The following is a 20,027-nucleotide window of genomic DNA, read 5'->3' as shown; positions in this document are numbered from 1 at the left end:
GAGAGAGACCGAGACACAGAGAGGGAGACACAGAGACAAGGAGGGTGAGATCTAGACAGCGTGGGAGAGACAGAGAGGGAGGGAGACCGAGAGACAGGGAGGGAGAGACAGAGAGACAGGGAGGGACAGACCCAGAGACAGGGAGGGAGAGACCGAGAGACAAAGGGCTGCGCAGGGGAGGAGTGGTGGGACCTGTTCGCGGAGGGGGCTGGCTGTGGGGCCTCCTACGGGTCAGGTCTCCTCCGGGTGGCTCAGAGAGGGTGCGAGGCCCCTCCAGCGGGGCTCAGGGAGGGTGCCGAGCCCATCCGCGTACGCTCAGAGGGGTTTGGATGCAGACACCATCCAGTGTCAGGGCATGGCCTTGGGGCATTGGCTTGAGGGCCTGGGCTGCTGGGCCCCAGGAGCCCCCCCAAGGCCCTGGCTCTTCCTCCGCCCCCCGCCACCCTCCCCGCTCCCCGCTCTCAGGTCCCACCCTAAGTGCCCCAGCCTGGTCGGGAGCCCGCCCCCCGCCCTGGTCCCTATCAGGTGAGTACGGCTACCTCTGAAAATTTTGCATTTTGAAAGCGTTCCCCTTTCTGCGCATCCTGTTCAACATTTGGTATTTCCTGTCTTGTTAATGTTCTCACCGCTGTGAGGTGGTTTCTCATTGTGGTTTTGATCTGTATTTCCCTGATGGCCAGTGATGCAGAGCATTGTCTCGCGTGCTTGTTGGCCATGTACGCCTAGGTCTTCCTCCGTGACTTTTCTGTTCGTGTCTTTTGCCCATTTTCAGATTGGATGGTTGGTCTCTTTGCTGTGGAGTTGCAGAGGTTCTTCAGCGATCTTGGATGCTGGCCCTTTATCTGACGGGGCATTTGCAAGTAGCTTCTCCCATTCTGGAGATTGTCTGTCGGTTTTGTTGAGTGTCTCTTTGGCTGTGCGGAAGCTTGTCATCCTGGTGAAGTCCCAATAGTTCATCTCTGCTTTTGTTTCTCTGGCCTTCATGGGTGTATCTTGCAAGAAGTTGCTGTGGCCAAGTTCAGGTAGGGCGTTGCCTGTGTTCTCCCCCAGGGTTTTGATGGAATCTCGTCTCACATTTACATCTTTCATCCATTTTGAGTTTATCTTTGTGTATGGTGTGAGACAGTGGTCCAGTTTCCCTCTTCTGCATGTGACTGTCCAGTATTCCCCTGGCATTTATGGAAGAGATTTGTCTTTTTTCCAGTGGATGGTCTCTCCTGCTTGGTCGAATGTATGGTCTTGACCATCGAGTTGATTCTGGATTCCTCTGGATTCCTCTTCTGTTCCATTGATGGATGTGTCTGTTTTTGTGCTTGTGCCCACTGTCTTGGTGAGCACAGCTTTGCAGCGCAACCTGAAATCCGGCATTGTGCTCCCCCCGCTGTGGTTTTCTTGGCACTATTCCCGTGGCCATTCGGGGTCCTTTCCGATTCCACAGAAATCTTCAGATGATCTGTTCCAGCTCTCTGAGGAGAGTCCGTGGTATTTTTGTTAGGGATTATGTTAATTGTGCAAATTGCCCTGGGTCACGTTGATGTTTTCCCAATATTCGTTATTCGTATCCATGAGCATGGAATAGTTTGCCATCTCTTTGTGTCTTGCTCAGTCTCTTTCAGACATGTTCTGTCGTTTTTTGGGTAGAGATCCTTTACCTCTTTGGTTAGGTTTATTCCTAGGTAGTGCATGCTTTTGGGTGCCATCGTAAATGGAGATGACTCCTTAATTTCTCTTTCTTCAGTCTCATCATTAGCGTCTAGAAAGGCCACTGATTTCTGGGCATTGATTTTGTAGCCTGCCACACTGCCGAATTTGCTGTATGAGTTCTAGCAGTCTTGGGGTGGAGTCTTTTGGGTTTTCTAGGTGTACAGTATCATGTCATCTGCGAAAAGGGAGAGTTTGACTTCTTCTAGGCCGATTTGAATGCCTTCTATTTCTTTAGGTTGCCTGATTCCTGAAGCTACGACGTCTAGTGTTATGTTGAATAGCAGTGGTGAGAGTGGACATCCCTGTCTCGTTCCTGATCTTTTTCGGGGAAAGCTCCCAGCGTTTGCCCCTTGGGAATGATAATTTGCCAGGAGGTTGTCGTAGATGGCTTTGAAGATGCTGAGGAATGTTCCCTCTATCGCTATACTCTGAAGCATTTGGATCAGGAGAGGATGCCATATTTTGTCAAATGCTTTCTCTGCATCTATTGAGAGGATCATCTGGTTCTTGTTTTTTCTCTTGCAGATCTGATCAGTCACACGGGGTGTTTGCCGAGTGTTGATCCAGCCTAGCGTCCCGGGGATAAATGCCACCTGGTCACGGTGAGTAACTTCTCAATGTACCGTTGGATCCTATTGGCTCGTATCTTTTGACAACGTTTGCATCCGTGTTCATCGGGGACATCGGTCTATAACACTCCTTTTTGGTGGGGTGGGGTCTTTGTCTGCTTCTGGACTTCAGGTGATGCTGGCCTCATAGAACGAGTTTGGAAGTATTCCATCTCCAGAAGCTTCAGGTGGCCTCACTGTAGTCTCCGTGGCGGGCTCTTGTTTTGGTTCAGGATGTAGCTCAGTGGCCAGAGTCGTTCGCTCCACTGAGGCAGGCGGCTGCTCCGGCATGTGCGGGAACCCGATAGCATGCACCTGGGCGTGCTCTTCCTCCAGGGTGGCCACGGGTACAGGTAGCTCTTGCATGTCGGAACAGTGAGTCAGAGGTGTTACCACCACGTGCATTGGTTTGGTCTCAGCAGCTGGCTTCTCGGCTCGAGCCGTGACCAGCTCGATCACCTCTGGCTCTGAAGCTTTAGCAGGCCCCGAGGTAGGAGCTGGGGCCGGTTTTTGAGGTGGTTCAGGATATTGCACAGGGGCAGACACTAGTTGCTGCACTCACTGAGCTGGGTGGCTGCTCCGGCATGTGGCGGACCCTGATAGCATGCGCCGGGACATGATGTACCACAAGGGTGGCCAAGATTGCAGGTGGGTCCTCCTTGTCAGGAGACTGAATCAGAGGCGTGACCACCTCGTGCATTGGCTTGGTCTCAGCAGCTGGCATCTGCGCTCTGGCCAAGCACTCAGCACCGACAGCCCTGCCCAGCTCGATCACCTCAGGTCCAGAAGCTTCATCAGGCCCCACCTTCGGAGCTGGGGTGGGCTGCTGCGTGGTTCATGATGTTGCTCAGGGGCCGAAGCTGGAGCTGCACTGAGGCAGGTGACTCCTTTGGCATGACATGCCGGGGACATTGATAGTGGGTGCCCGGGGGAGCTCTTCTTGCAGGGTGGCCAAGTGTGCAGGTGGCTCCTCCAGGTCGGGACAGTGAATCAGACGTGTGACTGCCATGTAAATTGGCTTGGCCTCCGCAGCTGGCATCTCGGCTCGGGCCAAGCACTCAGCACCAACTGCCATGCCCGGCTCGAACTGCTCAGGCCCATAAGCTTCAGCTCGCCCCAGTGTAGTAGCTCGGGCGGGCTCTTGATTTCATTTAGGATGTTGCTCAGTGCCTGAGGTCGGTTGCTCCACTGAGGCAGGTGGCTGCTCCGTCATGTGGGGGATCCCGATAGCATGCCCCTTGGCGTGCTCTTCTTCCAGGGTGGCCGTGGGTACAGGTACTTTTTCACATTTGAAATACCTTATTGCTTATTTGCTTATGTTAAAAAAAATAACTGTGTCCAAAACTTAAAGATTCTTATTTACTGATGCATTTAAATCTTTCTCATAATGATCTACAGCATTTAATGTAGTAGGGAAATTGTTCATATCGGTGCCTCCGGCAGCTTTTCCTTCTGTACTTGCGGTGTTCCTGTTTCTATCATTCGGGTATCTTTTGAAAAACAATGACATTCTTTAGAACCCTGAAGATTTTTCCTGGTGTTTTGTTTTGTTTGTTTTTTTTTTTTAGTGTCATACATTTCCATTTATTGGACCTACTGAATACATCAGTTAAATGTTTGCTTATTTTACATTAAGCGCCCGTTTTCTTTTTCTTGAATTTTTAATTTTTTATTGGAGTTCAGTTTGTCCACATATAGCGCAACACCCAGTGCTCATCCCGCCAAGAGCCCCCCTCATTGCCCATCACCCAGTCACCCCACCCCCCCACCCACTTCCCCTTCCACTACCCCTTGTTTGTTTCCCAGAGTTAGGTGTCTCCTGTTTTGTCACCCTCACTGATACTTTCACTCATTTTCTCTGCTTTGCCTTTATTCCCTTTCACTAATTTTTATATTTCCCAAATGAATGAGACCATATAATGTCTGTCCCTTTCCGATTGACTGTTTTCACTCAGCATAATACCCGGGACAGCTGCACCCCAATGTTTCTAGCAGCAATGTCCACAATAGGCAAACTGTGGAAGGAGCCTCGGTGTCCATCGAAAGATGATGGATCAGGAAGCTGTGGTGTGGCGGGCAGTCATGGCGGCTCACCTAAAGAAACGAGTGTGCGAGGAATTCACTAAGGTGGTCCAGCAACAACAGGAGGAAATTGCAACCAAGAAACTGCGATTGACAAAACCAAGTAAATCTCAGCACTCCACGTAGATCAATGTAAAGCTCCCTCCCCAGCGGATGCTTTGCAGTATCTACTCCAGTTACCCAGAAAGCCTGTTGAAGCAGAAAGTGCTGAAGGAGTAGTCAGGATTCTCTTGGAACATTGTTACAAGGAGAATGATCCATCTGTGAGACTGAAAATTGCATCATTGTTGGGTTTATTATCAAAGCCTGCAGGATTTTCACCAGACTGCATTATGGATGATGCCATTAACATCCTGCAGAATGAAAAGTCTCATCGAGTCCTTGCTCAACTGTTGGACACCTTGCTTGCAATTGGCGCCAAACTCCCAGAGAATCAAGCTATCCAGATGGGATTAGTTGATGTAGCCTGCAAACACCTCACAGATACGTCTCCTGGTGTAAGAAATAAGTGCCTGCAATTACTTGGCAATCTTGGCTCTTTGGAGACAAGTGTCACAAAAGATGGAGAAGGCCTAGCTGTCAGAGATGTCCAGAAGATTATAGGGGATTACTTCAGTGACCAAGACCCACGTGTCAGAAGAGCGGCTACAAAAGCCATGTTGCAGCTTCATGAAAGAGGACTGAAATTACACCAAGCAATTTATAATCAGGCCTGTAAATTGTTGTCTGATGACTGTGAACAAGTGTGCAGTGCTGCAGTCCAACTCACCTGGGCTATCAGTCAGCTCTATCCTGAAAGCACTGTCCCCATTCCTTCTTCTAATGAAGAAATTCGCTTAGTTGATGATGCATTTGGAGCAATTTGTCCCATGGTCAGTGATGGCTCCTGGGTGGTTCGAGTTCAGGCTGCAAAGCTATTGGGCTCGATGGAACAATTCAGTTTTCATATCTTGGAGCAGATGCTCGACAAGAAGCTCATGTCAGATCTCAGGAGAAAACGCACTACACATGAACGTGCTGAGGAACTTTACAGGTCAGAAGAGTTTTCCAGTGGCAGAAAGTGGGGAGGTGATGCTCCCAAAGAAGAAATAGATACAGGAGCTGTGAACTTGATGGAGTCAGGAGCTTGTGGAGCCTTTGTTCCTGGATTGGAAGATGAGATGTATGAGGTCCGCATTGCTGCTGTGGAGGCTCTCTGCATGCTGGCCCAATCTTCACCTTCTTTTGCGAAGAAGTGCCGCCCTGATTTCCCGGTGGACATGTTTAATGATGAAATTGAGGAAGAGCGTCTACAGTCCATACACAGCATGAGAAAAATTTCTAAAAACATCACTCTCCGAGAGGATCAGCTTGGCAGTGTCCTGGCTGTGTTAGAGGATTCGTCCAGAGATATTCGAGAGGCTGGCTCTTCACGAAGTTTTATGCTGTACTAATGTTTCGACTAAAGAAGGGATTCATCTTGCACTGGTGGAGCTGCTGAAAAATTTAACCAAGTCCCCTACTGATAGGGACTCTATATGGAAGTGCTTGAAGTTTCTGGGAAGTCGGCATCCAACCCTGGTGCTTCCCTTGGTGCCAGAGCTCCTGAGCACCCATCCATTTTTTGACCCAGCTGAACCAGACATGGATGACCCAGCTTACATTGCAGTTTTGGTTCTTATTTTTAATGCTGCTACAACCTGTCCCACAATGCCAGCACTGTTCTCAGATCATACCTTCAGACATTATGCCTACCTCCGAGACAGTCTTTCTCATCTTGTTCCTGCCTTAAGGTTACCAGGTAGAAAACTAGTGTCATCGGCCGTTTCTCCCGGTATTGCGCCCCATGAGGACCCGTCCCATCAGTTCCTGCAGCAGAGCCCTGAAAGGGTGTACAGTCTTCAGAGCACCGGGCCCCTCAGGGAACCCAGAAGCTGCTGGAGTTCACCATCCGGGATCTGCAGAGACTTGGAGAACTTCAGTCTGAACTAGCAGGAGTTGCTGACTTCTCGGCTACCTATCTTCGGTGTCAGCTTCTTCTCATCAAGGCCTTGCAAGGAAAGCTGTGGAATGTGGCTGCCCCTTTATATTTGAAGCAGAGTGACTTGGCCTCCGTAGCAGCAAAAGAGATCATGGAAGAGACCTACAAAATGGAGTTCATGTACAGTGGTGTGGAGAAGAAACAGGTGGTGATTATACATCCCATGAGGCTGCAGGCCAAAGCCTTGCAACTTACAGTAACAGCACGGACTACTCGAGGAGTTGACCCCTTATTTGGGATGTGTGAAAACTTTTTACAGGAAGTGGACTTTTTTCAGAGGTGTTTTATTGCTGATTTGCCCCCACCTACAGGACAGCTTTGTGGACAAACTTCTTGAACTTCTGCCCCGACTCATGACATCCAAGCCTGTGGAAGTGGTCAAAATTCGACAGACCATGCTGAGGCAGAGTACCTCCTTGCACCTCCCCCTTCCAGAGCAGATCCACACACTTCAGCCACCATCATTGAGCCAGCAGGCAAGTCAGACAACCCTTTGCGGTTTACGTCTGGATTGGTTGTGGCCCTGGATGTCGATGTGACCCTGGAACATGTGCAGGACCCTGAGAGTGCTGTGAAGGTCCAGGTCTTCTATCCAGATGGCCAGGCTCAGATGATTCATCCTAAGCCGGCAGACTTGCAGAATCCTGGCCCACCCAGGGCGCCACCGGCTTATCACTCAGGTGTACCTCTCCTATACTGCCTGGACAGAACCATGCCCGGTGGAAGTGAGGCTGCTACTGGCCTACAACTCCAATTCCCACATTCCAAAATCCCCCTGGATTGAAGGTGGCAAAGTGTCCCCCCAGGTGGAAACCAGCATGGAGGGCACCATCCCCTCCAGCAAGTCTGTGAACGTTTACATAATGCCCAAACCCGCAAGGCGCTGAGTCACAAGCATTGTGTAGAGCTGAAGCTGAGAAAGACCTTCTTAGGTAGCAGAGTGAGCCCGAAGCCTAGAGCACTTCACCTGGAGCCGGCATATGGGCATGAGCACCATCACCCTTATCGTCTCATCTGGTATCAAACACAAAATAAATTATTTTGCATTAAAAAATCAAAAACCTTCAAGTCCACACCTCTTCCTTCCCTGACTCCCCCCACCACCTCTATAAAGTTGAGAAAACAACAACAACAACAACAACAACAGAAGAAGGTGTGGTCTTACAGCTTACAATGGAATATTTTTCAGCCATTAGAAACGACAAACGCCGTGAAAGGAGAGTGACGTTTGGTTCTACTTGTTGGGTTCATGTTGTTGTCCGTGTGTGTGCAGCCAACCAGCAGTACTCGTTATGTACCAGATCATCTACTAAGATGGGTCTTTTACTCAAAACCAGGAAAGAGGAGAGAGAAAGAACTAGTTTCGAGAGCTTTTTGATTGGGAAAAAGCATTGCAAAAATCACGGTTTTCATTATACAGTAAGGGAGTAGCTTCCTTTCTGTGTTCATTCTCATGAGGATTAACGATAGAGGGAGTCCTGTGAAATGAAGACCACTTTGTATTCCAATTTACTTCCTGGAATTTCTTAATGGTTTCCTTTTTTTTTGGTTTTTACTGACATTGAAAAACTGAAAAACTACTGGCTCATAACTTTGTTGCATTTCTAGGTCCCTGCATCAACAAAAGGAAATCGTCTTATTAGGACTAGAAGTTTAAGTGAGTCCTAAAGTATTGGAAGAAAATTCTAAAATATACATTGAGGTTCTACAAGGAAAAGATTGAGTTTAAACAAAAGAGCTGAGGTAATTCTTCCAGAAGGTTTGTTACCTTGAATTCAGAGCCCTTTTACGAGTATATTAGAAAAATAAGTAGTCCCACAGTGTCAGTCGATTCATGTATTAATGAGATGAGAGCTAACATTAATGAAACTAACTCTAAAGTAGTTGACTGCCAAGCTGATTGTTAAATTGGTTATTATGGAAACAGGAGAACCAACTCACACACTTAGAAATGAGGTCCCAGACTGGAAGCACTGGGAAATGTCGCTGCTCATAATCTAAGTTAAGTAATTCCTTGACAATCTGAATAGATCTATATCAACATGGCGGTCTTATATGTAATTTAGGGTGTTTAGTAGGAAATTATCGAATGGACTTCATGATTCCCTAGACCTTATTTTTGACAGGTGCTAGGGAATCCGGAGGGGAAAAAAATGAATGCTCAAAAAAGTCCTATTTCCATCTTACACGTTTGGGGAAACTGTAAGAATATGTCCAAAGAATCTTGGTCTTCAATAGTTTTATATACAGTAATAACTAACACCATAAAATAGCACTTATTTAGATAGAATTGATGGTAGACGTGGCAGTACTACATCCTTTTCTACAATGTCTGAGCGTCTGTAGTACTTCAGACCTTTCCATCAGGCGTCAACATTAAATATTGAATACCTCTAGAAAGTGTGAAAATAATTTTGTCTTTGGAAGTAGTTAACGTGAAGTTTTTCCGTCCCATTGGACTTTTCTAGTGATGATCCTCCTAGGATGCTTTATCAGTAGGTGTCTGGATTTTATGGACTAAAAAACTGATATTTTCTTTTACAGTTGAAATCTGTAAATCATCTTTATACTTAATTTTCTATGTCCTCTCATAGCAAAAAGTAAGCAGAATATGCCAAGACAGAGAATGATGGTCCCCCCACCAAACCTTGAGCATAACCGTTAAGGAACAAGAACTGTCGGAGATCTATGTGTGTGTATCTGTAGGTACATCCATGCATACCTGGCAAGATTTAACAGAAATCACAATCCCGACATCATCTGTGGTTTATGTCACAGCTCTTCTCTGTCGTCAGCCTCTGTTTTTCTCTTTGGGCTTTCGTTGAAAAATACTCGGCCTCATGTCTTTTGCTCTGAGCCTTTAACTGTAATCCTTGAATTCTTAATTTCAGTTCAGAAACCCTAGTCTTAGAACTCATGAGTCTCCAGATTTCCATGACTGTCAGCAAAAGTTGAAAATCCTGTAGGTTTGCCCTTTTTTTTTTTTTTAACAAAAGACTTAAAAGAAAGAAAAGAAAAAAAATGCTTCTTTCTGTCTTGACATACATGAGGAAGAAAGTGCAATCAGGAATACAGGTGGAAGCAACTCCTTCCGTAGCCTCCCCTTGTACCTTTAAAAGAGCTTTGTCATGTGGTTAATGATGAAGAAAGTTGACAACATGCATTGTGTATGTCTGCTGTCCGCAGAGTGTATTGTGTGACCGTATTTTCTTCCCAGTCATTGAAAGGATTCTCCCAGTGTGATACTCTTAATTTAAAAAGAGTGGTTTTTTTCTCCTTTAAAATAGTCATCATTTGGAACTAGAGGGTATGACGCTGAGTGAAGTAAGTCATTCGGAGAAGGACAAACATTGTAATGTCTCATTCATTTGGGGCATATAAAAATAGTGAAAAGGAAGAAAGGGGAAAGGAGAAAAAATGAGCGGTAAATATCAGAAAGGGAGACAGAACGTGAGAGACTCCTCACTCTGGAAAATGAACAAGGGGTGGAAGAAAAGGAGGTGGGGTGGGGGTGTGGGGTGACTGGGTGACGAGCATTGAGGGGGGCACTTGATGGGATGAGCGCTGGGTGTTATGCTATATGTTGGCAAACTGAACTCCAATGAAAAAATCATCATTATTTTCTGACATTTATAAAATGCAGTAAAAGATAAGGAAACCATCCTGAGAGGCAGGATGCTTCTCTCATTTGGCCATCTTTTTAACATGTTCTACTTATTTTCCTGCCTTATTATTTAAGGCTTTTTTGTATGTATGCACTGATTTTTTTTAAGCTAAATTTTTGAGGAATAAGCTCTTCAATTTATAGGTGCTGTATCTTTTATAGTCATAAGTTCATTAGTTTCTAGAAATACACATTTGCTTCCATGTATCCATTAGAGTGCAACAATACTGAACTCCTATGGGATTTTTCACTGATGAAAGTTGTTTTTATACTTACCTGTTGTATTGAAGCAGGTCTGAAGGCCAGGAAGAAAGCTGACTGGTGATCTGAATTGCAAAATGTTGAGAACTGACCAGAGGGTTGTCATGGTGCCTGATGACTCTGTGTGTGTGTGTGTGTGTGTGTGTGTGTGTGTGTGTGTGTGTGCGCGCCTAATGACTCTTAAGTACAAAGGAAGTAGCTGGGGAGGTAGGAGGGTAGCAGGACTTAGCCTAGGAGAAGCTGATAGATAGATGTCAGGATTTTCCAGGAAGAGGAGCTGGGCAGGAAGGGATTCTAAGGAAGGAGTGTGAGGAGGAGAACCCATCCAGGCTGCAAGAGAGGAGTGGGGCGGTCCGTGGATAGAGGAGGTGCCATCGGTTCCCATCACCGCTACTGGGGAGGGGAAGCTGGCCCCCGAGTAGGAAGGCACAATGGAGTCGGTCGCCCCCGTGTCCAACAGGAAAGAGATGGGCTTCCCCGCTCCCTGGAGCAGGACCCTGGGCTGGGCCTGGGTTAGGGGGTGTCCGAGTCTGGGCCCCGTCAGTCATCGTCCAGTCCGAATAGTTGAAAGGCTGGACTTCCCGGCTCAGGGTTTCCTCTGTGTGGAGGCGCCAAGGATCCCCCGAGCCCCGGGCAGGCGGATTTCCAGGGGCCCATCGTTGGACATTGAGGGCATTGCCGCGTTGGCTCCTTGGGATTGGGACATTGACGGGCCCATTGTCCCTCGGTGCCGCATCTGAAGCAGGCCCCAGGCGGGGTTCGGTCGGTTCCCCCTTTCTGCGGGGGTTCCCCCTTTCTGCGGGCTCGCGGAGCCCGCCGGCCGCAGGGCTGCCACCGAGGCTTGGGTCTGGAGTTGGACCTTCTGCTGGAGCCTGGCCTGCCTCTGAAGTTCAGCCACTTCCTCTCGGGTGTTAAGGACTTTAAATGCCATTTTCACCAGGTCGGGCATGGGAGTTTGAGGACCCTCCTCGGTCTTCTTTAGTTTTCTGCAGATATCGGAGGAGGACTGATACACCACTGCAGTGGTAATCCACGTTAGCGCATCTGTAAGGACCAGTGGGGGGGGATCAAGGTGAGACTCTGGAACAGTCTGCGTGGGAAAAACATGACTCATGATGCTGAGAGTGGCATGCACACGAAGATTTTCTTACCCTTTAAGTTTCGTGGCAGAAGTCTCTCTTTTTATTCGGGTCTGATTCATAAAACACAAACCAGTACGTAAATTTATCATGAGAAACTTTCCATGAAATGGTATAAGGAAAGAGGTCTTACAGGTGTTTCTTCCGCAAGTTCTGAAGTTCTGGGTTTTCAAGTGTAACCTTTGGTGCTTGATTTTTCTTCTGTTTTCCTTATGAGGAGAACATTTTTAAAGGAGACTGCATGATTCAGAGCTGTTTTATGAAAGTTCCTTAAGAACGACAAAATGAAAAGAAGGACACCATTTCCTGTAGCTTCCCTCTGAGGGACACAACCCCTCTGTCTCTGGCTTGTAACGCTTCCACGGCGCACTCCTGCAAGGATGGGAGCTTGCTGTCTTGTCGCTGGTCTGGGGTGGGATTAGGGATGACCCACGGGTGAAGGTGACAGCGGGAAAGCTCTCGTAAGCCCTGGTTTTAATCTGCTTCTGAGTTCAACTGTGGAGTCGTGCCGGAACCCAGGTTTTGTTCTCAGCTTTGTTCTAGGGGTTCACTAGCTCATGACAGAGTTCAGAAACTGGGTGAGTAGTAAGGAAGCCGTCTCTGTTGGAAGAAAAGCGTCTTTATGATCTCCTATGAATGGGCTCTTTTTCTAACTTAGGAAGCACCGTCAGGGAGTCTTGTGGGCTCTCAACCTTAATTCCGTTTTCACGTAAGAACGACTTTTGCTCTGAACTCCCAGAAGAATGACAGGACGTTTGGAATTTCTGTTTAGATTTACATAGTGTTGCTGCTATAAAAGCAATTTTTAGTCCTTTACTGGGCCTAATGGTTTTCTAACATATGCAAATGAATTAAAATCTAGGAATGCAGTTGACATCCAATCATAATGATCATTTGTTAGTTAATTCAGTCTATAACACTTTGATCCCTAGGAATTTAGCTGTGGTTTTATGAGTTTTCCCGTATGATTGCCCACAAATGTTTATGTTGACTAAAATTGTAAGTGGTTTAAACTGTTCAAACAAATTACTTAGCAATTAAACCTCCAGCAAAATTGTAATTCATTTTAAATTTAGCACAGAGGTTTGATGCTCTTTCTGAGCAAAACTAGGGGACATAACGGTGAAATACGGAAATTCGGTATTTTGCGTGAAGTGTTTCCGACAGGACAAAAACATTCCCAGCACTGGGCATAGCAAAGCCTTCCACTAATGTGAATTAATTTTGTAGCGAAGGATCACTTGGGAGGATTCCTGCTTTTGAGTTTTATCCAGGTTTCATTCTTAAAGCACCCTTTCCATAAATTTGTGTTTTATTCCTAATTTGTCGTACTTCACCTTTTGATATTTAAACAGCTCACATGCAGCTAACCGAAGTCACGGTAGTATTCGCTTCTCTATCAGGTTATCTCCTGCTATGTTGAGAATTGCAAAGCCAGAGCACATTACAAAGAGTCAGTTGGACTTTGATACCAAAATTGCATTTACGAGGTTCACACTCCTTTGTATTTCACCAGATAGAGACAGCAACAGTGTTCTCAGGTAATGTGTGCTTCAGCCTCCGTGCCAGAATTTATAGTGTCTGGATTTTAATATGTAGTGTTGATCTGTTAACCAAAGTTGTTTAGTTTTGTTTTGTTTTGTCCACAGAGGCATGGACACCTGCCCCTGGTGAGTCTTTACGCTGAGTATACATACTCAGTTGTCGGTATGTATGTATGTATGTCACTTTGAGGTTCTTTCTCGCCAGTGTTACCATTCTTGACAAAAAAAGTCTTTGTGTTTGATGTCCTTTCTCGTTTGTTAGCCAGGGTCTACCAAAACCATTACTTTTTGATGACACTTCAGTTTTGGCCCAGAATGTCACAGTCTGTATTGAATCCGTCATTTCATCGATCCCTCGTGGCTTTTAATTAACTTTAGCAGCATTCGCAGATTTTCTTGCACTAAGGGGAGTCAGAGGAATCAGTCTTTCTCTACATTTTTTAAGTCATTCCATAAAAATATTCCTGTGACGTAACCTGAACTCAAAACGCATTTCGTCAAAAGGGAGAATTAATCCAGTTTGATGAGCAAGTTTTGAATTCGATATCCTTTGTTTGATACTTGGTCCCGATGCTACATCCCGTCTTTATGTTGTAGTTTTGTGTTCCCGTGCTAGTTTTGCATACGTCCTTGCTCAGAGGTCTGGGGATTAGACTGCATTCTATCCCTGTTTTATGTCAGCTGGTATTTTCATTATTTTCATCTTGCCTGCTTTCAGATTTTCCCCTCCTTCCCCAACTTTTCCAATTGTTGAGGTCTTTTGTCTTTTTTTCTTGCCTGCTTTCTGGGAGTTTTGTTTAAGGGAAATGAACCTCTTGCTTCTTACAATTTATGTTTTCCTAGCCATTACTTAATTTTTTTAGGAAGATGAGCAGTTCAAAAAAAAAAAAAAAACAACATGAATATATGTTTTTGTTACTGTGATAGGGGAACATCTTTATCATTTCTTGTCGAAAGCATTCTTCAACCCCGAGCATTTTACATACTAAAATGAATCTGTTGCCTATACGGAATGGAAGACTAGCGTAGCAATAAATGTTTCCCTCACAAATACAGTTTTTTATTGATTGCTAGCCATTTTGGTTTCATTTATTAATGACTTTGTCACTGATCAGAAAACTCTGAGGTAGTATTTCTGTTTACTACTTCGGGAAAAGACTAATTAGGACCACTATTTGTAACTCCAACATAGCTTGTTAATTTTCAAGTTCATCGTACCGGAATATGCGCCTGCGTGTGTGTTTGCAATCGTATTGATGTTTCAGAGTGTCTTCCTAATAATTTACAATGTCTGTAGATAGCTATTTCAATATTTTGTGAGGTCTTATTTTTCTTTGTTCTTTTATTAAAATAACAGCAAGTAAATAGCCCATACTTTTGGTTGTGTCCTATAAGAATTTCTGCTTGAAATACTAGGAAAGAATAATGCTAGTGTTATACGAATTTTGTCTTAATCATCAATTATCAACTATTTTTTAAACTATTTTTATCTTGAGTATGATAAATGATCATGTAGTCAAAGACTGTGTAGTTTAAACATATACTGTTCTTCGGTCGATAGTTTATGAGATTCATTTCATAGAACTGTCTTTATGTTTCCATTTTGTGCTCAGTGTCCTTTTGTAGAAATCCAGATTGACTACTTTACACTGTGCATATATTTAGAGCATCACAAATGTGGGCCATCAAAATGATAATTTCATGGTATCGGTGAAACTCTGGATAGAATTTTCTGTCCTATCATCTGTCAGAGCTTTAATTTGTTAACTTTACACCTCCTAAGTGTACTCAGTTAAATCGTGACCCGGAAAGGTCATTGAATATATGACACCTATAAGTACATACCTATCGAAACTGTAATTAAGATGCACTTTGCCATTTTGACCAAAATGTCATAACAGCAGAGGCACACCTAAGTCTCTTAGTGGGTTTGTCCTTGGTGTCATTGAGAGCAGTGTGGTCGAGAGTAACCCACTACTGGTCCCTGAGCCTCACATGAAAACACATTCTGTACCAGAGGGTGGAGTACCTTTCACTTCTTCGTGACACCTCTTTTATTTTTTTTTTTAAGATTTTTATTTATTTAATCATAGAGACACAGAGAGAGAGGGGGGGGAGGGGCAGAGACACAGGCAGAGGGAGAAGCAGGCTCCATGCATACAGCCCGACCTGGGACTCGATCCAGGGTCTCCAGGGTCACGCCCTGGGCTGCAGGCGGCGCTAAACCGCTGAGCCACCAGGGCTGCCCTCGCTACCTCTTATATGGTGCTACTCACTGCAGAAATGACAGAATGAGCATGGGACTACTCTGTAGGCACAGTGAACATTTCCCAAAGTCTTCAAAGTGCACAGTCCCTTCAGGGTAGTAGACTAGCTGTGTTGTGTTACCTTGGGCCTGTATGTGTCAGTCGGCGGTAAATGACCGAGATCATGTGGTTTTCATCAATATTAACACTTACTGGGGCACCGTTTCTAAAAGGTCAGGAATGACGGAGCGAAACATTTTCCCGAGAATGCTTTATAAGACGCCTTGAAAACATGAAGCAATTTAACCCACTTGATAGATAGTCCGTGGCTGCTGAGGTAAGGCTGCATGTCCAGAGCGCAGGGCATTGGCAGGAATACGGAGCAGCGGGGCCGCAGTGTGCGCAAGCCCCTTTCGGGGCTGGGGGGCTGGGGTGCCGGGGGCCGGGGGGCCGGGGCCGGCTGAGGATGCGGCTCGGCCTGCATCGCACACCTTCCATCGTGGTCCTCCTTTCTCTTTTGTGGAGAACACTTCTTTGCACACTCAAGTTATTCGTCAATCATCACACATGTGTAGACTGGTCTAGCGATTTTCTGGTAGGAGCTTGTTTTCATATTTAGGCCCTCGGTTTTTATTGAGTCACCATCAGCAGTGATTCGAAAAAATCCTCTCCGTATTTGCCGGGTTGGAGATTTGTTTGAAACCTGACCATCCAATAAGTCGTTCTCTGCATGCCGTGTGACAAATGTGTAGCGTTACCAGCAAAGATCATATTAATTCCTTTAATTAACACGTGACTCGAGAAGTCTCAGATTAATCAGCACATGACTCGTGGTTATTCGTACCCTTGTGGGAGTTTTTTTGCCACCAAATGCAAATACCAGGCTAAAAATACTGCTTTGTTTGTACATGGAGCGACTATTCATCGCAATAGTCCTGTACATCTAAGAGAACAGAAAGTAATTAAAATGTTGATCACTATAGTAAATCTCCGCAACGGCTGCTTGTTTGTATTTCATATGTGCTCACGTTTCTGAGAAGTTAGCTCTTGCACAACCACCTACCATGATTATCTGATATCCTCCAGAAGGTTAGCTGGGTGGTTTCCTATGTTACTTAGGAAAAACTTTCTTTTCGCAATCGACAATGTCAGCATCAATTTAAAGTGTAACACTAAGCACGTGCTTGCTCTCTGAATATCGCCCTCCAGCCACCCTGCCGAGGATCTGGCCGTGACACTTTGAGGAGATCATCGATCCTCACTGTTCACGGCACTTTGCCTGAACACCCGGGCTGCCAGGGCACCTCTGGATCCAGCTGCCGTTGTTTCTGTGACCCAAGGTGCGCTGACCGTAGCAATTTACATTATGTGTGCAAATTAAAAGTTACCTTGCAACAGCAGTTTTCTTTAAAAAATGACCTCGTTTTCCTCCATGTTAAAGTTCTGTTATGTTATAGGAGTTGCATTTTTGTATGATGCAAGGATCTTTTTGTAGGACATAGTCACCCGCCAAGATGAGGATAGGTTTTTTTTTTCTTTTCATTTGGGCTTAGGTCGGAATCTCCATAAGGAAAATTATCTTATTTTTCATCATCTTGTGCTATGTCGGAATATATATATGTGCTATTTGATTACATGTTTTCAATTTAATTACATTTTTTTTACCAGATTTAAGTCTAAAATAATTGAACTTGTCATATATTGCTGAAAATCTTTCTTCTTTCTGCTCCTAAATTCTCCACTTGAACTGTCACAGTGGTCTGATTTATCCTGTCCTGTTTATAGTTGTAGTGATAGAGAGAAATACCTATTTAACATTTTCAATGCAAATTGTTTTAGTTGCAGACTGCAACATGAGCATACTGTTAAATCTAGCATTATCCGAGTTTTGGATACCATTAGTATCTTTTCTTTTCCTCACAACTTTTTATGTCTGCGACGAGGGAAGGAAAATAGAAAACTTCCAATCATTAACATTTTATGATCCGTTAGGGTAGAGACCTGACTTGGGCTGTTCAACCAAAGTTTTGCTGTTCGGGTTTGAACAGTGTTAACTGGGAAACGGCCACCCCATTAAAGAGTGTTCCCCCCAGTATTGGTAGAGACAAAGTAAAGTCAGATACACGCTGTATCTGTCATTTTTGTTACAACTTACTATTGTTCTTCAGTTTCTGATTGTTCATTATTTTAAGGCACATGTGAGCCTTGTGCAAGTACATTGAAGTGTCGTGCTCTTTTGGTGAGAAAATCTTTTGTATTTATCAGAGAGCACATGGATACATACGGTATATAAGATTTTTCTGTTTCTGACGCACTTTTTTTCTTCCCCTAGAGATGTAGAGCTTTGGGGATCATGAACAGTTTTCATCCTGATTTGTAATGATCTGTTTGTCCGTAGATAGGAAAATGTTATGAAATAATACTAAATATTCCTAAGTAAGATTATACCTTGTAGAGATCAAAGCCCAACATGCATGCACCCAACATGCATGCAGTTAGATTTTTGTCATCTTCCGGAGCAGTGAGTATGCGTGGTGTACGGTGGCCATAAGCACATGTATTCCGTGTCGGCTGTCTCTTACCTCGGTCTACTTATGTTTTCAGTAGCATGGCTAATGTTCATTATAAAATCTTGATCTTATCCGTGAAAGTCTGTAGTAAATGTAAACTTTCAAGTGTTTGACAGCGGCACGATCCGCCAGGCTGGGAAGCTCATTTGACTAATAGGTCGTTGGCCTACTCTTAATTCAGCCTTTTGTCCATCCAGCTGCGTGACCTTGTGTGCATTCCTTTAAATCTCTGTCTCTCATCTGTGCACACGTGGGATTCCGGGGGAGCTGGAGCTGGGGTCGCAGCCCCGAGTTCCCTGTGTTCCACAGCAGCTGTACTTGCTTGAACAAACCTCCTTGACTCTCCGAGCCTGGTTTCGTGCTCTGAACCCCTGATGTGATCAGATGCAGACTGTCGTGAGGATCAATTGAGGCAATAAATGGAAAGCCCTGTGAGGGGCTTGTGGCGAGGAAAGCTCTGTGTAGGCTTATTAATCTCTAGTACCTGACTTTGAACAACACCATTACTTCCTGATGAAGTACTTCATCAGTACTTCCTAATGGCCGACCTGATGCAGCGTCAGCCAAGTTATTTAACCTCTTAAGCTCCATTCATTCAACTACAAATATGGAGAATTACTCTTTCTTCCAGAATTCTCATAAGGAGTGAACTACATGAGCTTAAGTAGGTAACATGTCACAGCAGTGACGTCAGGTCTTCCTATCCTGTCACTGGGTATCACCTCTACCTCGTGCATTTTCATCTAGTGAAAGCTTCCTGAGGCCCAGCCTCATTTTAAGTTCTGGGGGAGAGTGATGAGCAAGACAAGGACTCTGTATTTCTGGAGCTGACTTCCTTGTGGGGTCTCAGGAAATAGAGGAGTGAGCCAATCAGTAATTTCAGAAAGCAGTAGGTAGTGTGGAGGAATGATGTTGGGTGACAGGCAAGGAAGTGACGATGGGTAGGGGGAGTCATGGCAGAGCTTAGCGGTTGCAGATAGATCTATTGCAGAAGGCAGCCCCAGAGCGTTTTGTAAAGACTTTTCTTTGAGATAGTCATAGACTCCCATGCAGTTGTAAGAAATGACACAAAATATTACCATGCAGAGTACCGTAATACACACATAACCAAACTAAAAGTCCGAGCATTCTTTGTGAGGCATTTAGAGTCGAATCTTGAATGATGAGAGGGATTATGTCAAAGAGCATTCCAGGTGGAGGGAATAGAGAGGTGCCGATTCTGAAGTGGGAAGACGTTGGGGCGTCGTCTTCACTGAGCAGGGCCACTGTGGCTGTGACCCTTGCATGAGGGCATGAGGGCTTTATGAAAGGTTGAGCATCCAAGCCACTGTGTCCTGCAGGGCCTTGACGGTGGTGGTGCGAGACTTGTGTTCTTTGTGCAAGCAATCACACTGGTTGTGCTTCAGCAGAGTGCTCAAGATCTCCCTCCATAGTTTGTCAAAACTGTCACCTCTCCCCATTTTTAAATTGGACCTCAAACTTTTTCATCTCAAGTATCAACAGTACAGGATGGAGTTTCTAGTGTATGGGAAAAGTTGACCTTATAAAAGTATTTTATATCTCAGTATTGAATATGTATCCAATAGGACGTTACTACCATGATAGTTTGATGCTCACTATATCCCTTTGAACTTTACCTGACTGAGCTCTCCCTTTTCACTGTCAGAACAATTATATTTGCTTTTCTTCTTGAACTCCTGTCTCTTTCATTTCCTCCATAGATTTTATTTTATGGTTTTTATAATGGGAAGATGTTTTAATAAGTATCCTGTTCTTTGTGTGTATGTGTGTACATATAGAGACCCGTATACATACACATGGACGTAAGGTTTCTAAAGTTTTAGTGTCTTTGGCTACTATTCTAAGTGTGAAAATCGGTCAGAAAGAATTGTTATCATAAATAGTACTAATATAAATGCACAATTGATATAAACGGCAAAATTAATAGTATGATTGGTAATTTTTAAACATGAAATATAATGCCATTGGGATGCCTCTCTTAGCAAGGTGGAGAGAGAGTTTATAAAATTTCAGTTCATGTACCCATGAATGAATACTATGACCAGGGTGATGTAAAGTCTGGTGGAAATTAATAGTAAACATAAGTGATATGCTGTGGGGCTTCGAAATGAAGTTTGAATGATTATTAGGTATGTTGTTTGTATATTATATATGTTTATAGTATGTCA

General features: G+C 44.7%; 2 protein-coding genes across 9 annotated transcripts in view; both read left to right on the top strand.

The window, feature by feature from the left end:
* Positions 1-17,736, top strand: part of LOC119877092 (adenylate cyclase type 1-like) — a 35,723-nt gene extending 17,987 nt beyond the window's left edge. For 2 of the 8 annotated variants that reach the window (XM_038559517.1, XM_038559515.1), the window contains 2 exons: positions 2,230-2,306; positions 16,478-17,736. In XM_038559517.1, the coding sequence (XP_038415445.1) occupies positions 2,230-2,235 (6 nt within the window). In that variant the 3' untranslated portion in view covers positions 2,236-2,306; positions 16,478-17,736. Of the gene's footprint in view, positions 1-2,229; positions 2,307-2,445; positions 4,041-12,881; positions 13,020-13,127; positions 13,920-16,477 lie in introns of those variants that run through there. The other 6 variants (XM_038559516.1, XM_038559510.1, XM_038559513.1 and 3 more) reach the window with 5 other exon arrangements.
* On the top strand, positions 4,249-7,837 carry LOC119877091 (integrator complex subunit 4-like). Its single transcript, XM_038559502.1, is given in 7 exon segments — positions 4,249-4,503; positions 4,506-5,797; positions 5,799-6,278; positions 6,281-6,712; positions 6,714-6,858; positions 6,861-7,066; positions 7,068-7,837. Coding segments are annotated over 7 exon segments (2,934 nt in total). The 5' UTR covers positions 4,249-4,358; the 3' UTR covers positions 7,302-7,837.
* Positions 17,737-20,027: the final 2,291 nt, after the last annotated feature.

This window comes from Canis lupus, chromosome 16, assembly GCF_011100685.1.
Source record: "Canis lupus familiaris isolate Mischka breed German Shepherd chromosome 16, alternate assembly UU_Cfam_GSD_1.0, whole genome shotgun sequence".
Lineage (NCBI taxonomy): Eukaryota > Metazoa > Chordata > Mammalia > Carnivora > Canidae > Canis > Canis lupus.
Note: the sequence above shows the minus strand (reverse complement) of the source record. Positions and strands in the feature narration are given on the sequence as shown.